The 3,930-nt window shown below is 49.0% G+C and overlaps 2 protein-coding genes across 2 annotated transcripts in view; one reads left to right on the forward strand and one right to left on the reverse strand.

Annotated features, from left to right (window-relative positions):
* The window catches only part of LOC113210213 (soluble guanylate cyclase 88E), a 22,914-nt gene that overhangs the window by 12,982 nt on the left and 6,002 nt on the right, over positions 1-3,930 (forward strand). The window contains exons 2-4 of the mRNA XM_052265158.1: positions 2,019-2,217; positions 2,341-2,622; positions 2,892-3,097. Of these exons, the coding sequence (XP_052121118.1) occupies positions 2,050-2,217; positions 2,341-2,622; positions 2,892-3,097 (656 nt within the window). The 5' untranslated portion in view covers positions 2,019-2,049. The remainder of the gene's footprint in view (positions 1-2,018; positions 2,218-2,340; positions 2,623-2,891; positions 3,098-3,930) is intronic.
* Positions 3,430-3,930, reverse strand: part of LOC113210188 (uncharacterized) — a 1,320-nt gene continuing 819 nt past the window's right edge. The window contains exon 2 of the mRNA XM_026428052.2: positions 3,430-3,712. Coding sequence (XP_026283837.1) covers positions 3,663-3,712 — 50 coding nt within the window. The 3' untranslated portion in view covers positions 3,430-3,662. The remainder of the gene's footprint in view (positions 3,713-3,930) is intronic.

The raw sequence follows: 3,930 nt of genomic DNA on the forward strand, positions 1-3,930 counted from the left end.
GGGGGGGGGCGCATCACAGAAGGCGTCTCCAGCTGCAGTATGGTATGGATAGAACCGGACCACCGGACCTTGGCTGTATAGTTTTTCCACTACATTATTTTTTTTCTCGTCGTTTCCCCCGTTTTTCCCGCTGTTAATGATGCTTTGGAACTCCTTCCTGTTTGCCCGCTGCCTGCGGACTGCGAGTTGTTGGCGCTGACTCATTGTAATATGGTTTTATTGTTCGGGGTCGAGGAGTTTGGATATGTAGCAGGGGGTTGGCGGCGCAGCGTAGGGAGTTGGCGGGTGTGTGGAGGAGTGTCTCTGTGAAGAATATTTCCAGGTATTACTGAATAGTTATGAGCGTTGTTGTTGTTGTTGTTGTTGTTGTTGTTGTTGTTGTTGTTGTTGTTGTTTACCCAAGACAAATAAATGATGGGATGGCTTTAGCTTCACTGGCTTTAAGTGTGGATTCAGAGTTCACGAAACGCAAGCGTTATTTTCACGCCAGGCGTGATTTTCACGCTTCGTAAGCTTCACGCAGCCAATCGGGGATCGACTTCCATCACGCCGGGCGTGAAAATCACGATGTGCGTGAGAATCACGCTCGCTTTTAGGGAACTCTGAATCCACCTTTAACCGAGACTGAATCGATTGTGAGCACTTGAGAAAAAACAACGGAAAATCAACTGACAACAGCGGCAACAATTTTCCGGACGTGTCCGTACCCTAAATTTAGTTCTAAGGTCGAAGCAAAACGGTCGTTCCGGGTTGTTCCGTACCTCATTTCTGGGGTGCGGAGCAACCGTATCACTTATGTAACGGATGTAAGCGGCAATTATTTTCCGGACGCGTCCGTACCTTACATTTTGTTACATGTTCCAAACTCAAACGGTTCTTCCGTTCCTCTTTAAAAAAGTATGCCATAACGGAATGTCCGTTGCCAGTCCCGTAGTATCAGATGATTTTTTTACAGTGAGGTCTGCAACCCGCTGCAATTTTGAGGCAAACGCCGAGCGCCCTAGTGCTCTATATGGGAGACGGTGAGGAAGGGGGGAGGGAAGTCTCTTTACCCTTTGGTAGAGAGATAGTCTTGAGGGACTGTCTAAAAAAATAGAGTCAACTTCTTTAACGTAAGGCAATTTATTCGCCTTGTCTCGAAGAACCGATCTTCTGGGTGTGCGAAGGGCTCTCTCTCCAAGCAGCGCTGAGAGATCTGTGCCGAACGGGAATGGGCGCGATAGAATACAAAAAGGGCAATACCCACCCAGGGCCGGGACGGCCCGGGCGTAAAGTGGATGAGGCCACTGTTCTCCCTCAACGGTACGCGGCCAGAGTGAGGGCGGCGCCCTGGACTCGAGAGCTGCTTCGATTGTCGCACTTATGCACGGCCTCATTTTTAGAGGGGAGGTATGGTATTTTCCCCCCGCTCTCTGTTTGCATTATCGTTTGATAATGAAAGTTTTCTTGCCAGTCATACCCCGTCATAGACAAAGTCACACATATTGGGGCCGTCCATAATTACGTCCGTTTTTTTTTCCTGATTCATTCGGCGAAATACACGATACACGGGAGCTCGGCGCCCGCGATACTCCGGGTAGGCCACCCCGCCGTACACGCTTGCACTGCAGGCAAGATGTTGCCTACCTGTAAGGCGCTATATGAGCTTGCACAGGCTGAACTTGGCACGGGCGATCCCTATGGGGGTGAATTTATCATGATGATCACCCGGAAAGTACTTCCGAATAAAGTTTGGTATGAAAACAGTTTCCTACCCCGTAATTTTCGAATACCTCCTTCGCCTTCGACGAGAACTCTCGCACGGAACGTTCCATCGCCTTTCACTGTGAAAAAAGTTTCTTATTACAAGACTGTGTCTTGGATCTTATGGAGAACGCCAATGGCATCCAAGACCAGGTCTTGAAATACAAGAAACTATTTTTACCGTATTCTGTTCGTTAAACAAAAAGAAGAGCCCCCCCCCCCCAAAAAAAAAATAATAATATAATAATTCCATGTCTGTCATCCCTTTATCGCAGTAAAGAGAGGGCGAGGGCGGCCGGCATCATCATGTACGGGCTGCTGCTGGAGAACATGTCGGACTACATCATCACCAAGTACGGCGCCGAGCGCTGGGAGGAGATCCGCCGACTGGCCAGCGTGGAACAGCCGTCCTTCAGCGTGCACCAGGTGTACCCCGAGAACCTCATCCCCCGGCTGTCCAACAGGGCCATCGAGGTATACCCCACCTTCCCACTTAAAAAAAAAAGAACAGTTTTTACAGAAGTTTTTCCCCCTTTTTTTACAAAAGTTGTTTTTTTTTTAATTTTTGAAAAGTTTTTTCCGTATTTTGGTTTGCAGGTCCTGGGCGTGACGGAGAAGGAGTTCTTCGAGGGCATGGGCGTGCACTTCGTGGGCTTCGTGAGCCAGTACGGCTACGACCGGGTGCTGTCGGTGCTGGGCCGACACATGCGCGACTTCCTCAACGGCCTGGACAACCTGCACGAGTACCTCAAGTTCTCGTACCCGCGCATGCGCGCGCCCAGCTTCATCTGCGAGAACGAGACACGGCAGGGGCTCACGCTGCACTACCGCTCCAAGCGCCGCGGCTTCGTGTACTACACCATGGGCCAGATCAAAGAGGCAAGCAATCCACCGCAGAATTATTTTGAAGCAGTTACCTTTTTTCTTAAATATAAGTTACTGTTCTACGTAAGTTACTTTTTTTACATGAGTTACTTTTTCTAAAAGAAGAGTTTCTTTTTTAGAAAAGAGTTTTTTTTTATTTTACAAAAGAGTTTCTTTTTTTTTTACAAAAAAGTTTTTCACAAACGTTTTTGTTCTTACTTTTTATGTTTACAAATGTGTCTTGTTTTACAAAAGTTGCCTTTTCTTTTCGTCGATGGTTTCAGGTGGCCCGTCATTTCTACCGCAAAGAGATGGGCATCGAGGTGGTGCGCGAGGAGCTGCTGGTCGACACGGTGCACGTCACCTTCCAGCTCACGTTCGACAACCGCGCCTTCGGGCTCGCCTCGCTCACCATGACCCGGGAGGAGAAGCACCTCCCCGTCAGCGCCTCGGTGCTCTTCGAGATCTTCCCCTTCTGCATCGTGTTTAGGTGAGCGCGGAAGCTGTAGCTCCCCGGCAAATAGTTGCATTACCTCCCTTGTTCCAATCCCTCAGCCAGCCGCCTGTGGGTCGGTGCATAGGCCAGCCCGCAAGGCAGTGGTGCGGTCGAGGAGCCTACCCCCCAGGGGTTTGTTGCTCTCCAGAGGCACGAATGGGAGAGGTGCCAACGTTGACGGTGCACAATGCGCACCAAAACCCTCTCACCAAACCACATGACTCCTTCATATTGATTTGATATCCCCCCCCCCCTCTTTCCCCCAAACTCTCCCCGGATCAAGGTATGTTTTTGTAGGAGACGCACAAAATATTTGAGGCACTGAATTCATATCTCATAGAACTTCATTTATTTCTAATTATGTATCCATTTTTACTAGGCGTACATTTGATTTTGAATCTTGCCTGCTAGCCAGGTGAGCGAAGTTTGGCTTAAAATCTCCGAAGAGTTTCCAGTCTTCTCCAAAGTGTAGCAATCCATTCCTCCGTATCTCCGCAAGTCACACCGAGACCTCTCTGTCTCCATCTGGAAGTGTCGCTCCAGCTCCCAACATCTTTCTTCACTCCTCGTTGATTTCTTTGAAGAGCGTACTAAAGAATTCCGGATCCTCTGTGAACAGAAAGCGTGAAAGAAATAAATGAAAAAAACATAACATTATAATGATTACGATCTTTTCGGGCGCGAGGGAGACGAAAAAAACGGACCAGCAAATAAATCTATAAATCAAATACGCATAAAGCTTTAGAAAGCGTTGAGGGCGAGCGCGCATGCGCCGTTGGGTTCCAGCGCCTGCCCGACGAGTGCGGGGGGTGGGGGTAGGGGGGTGG

This window comes from Frankliniella occidentalis, unplaced genomic scaffold (genome assembly GCF_000697945.3).
Source record: "Frankliniella occidentalis isolate FOCC.00 unplaced genomic scaffold, Focc_3.1 Scaffold24, whole genome shotgun sequence".
In the NCBI taxonomy this organism is placed as follows: domain Eukaryota; kingdom Metazoa; phylum Arthropoda; class Insecta; order Thysanoptera; family Thripidae; genus Frankliniella; species Frankliniella occidentalis.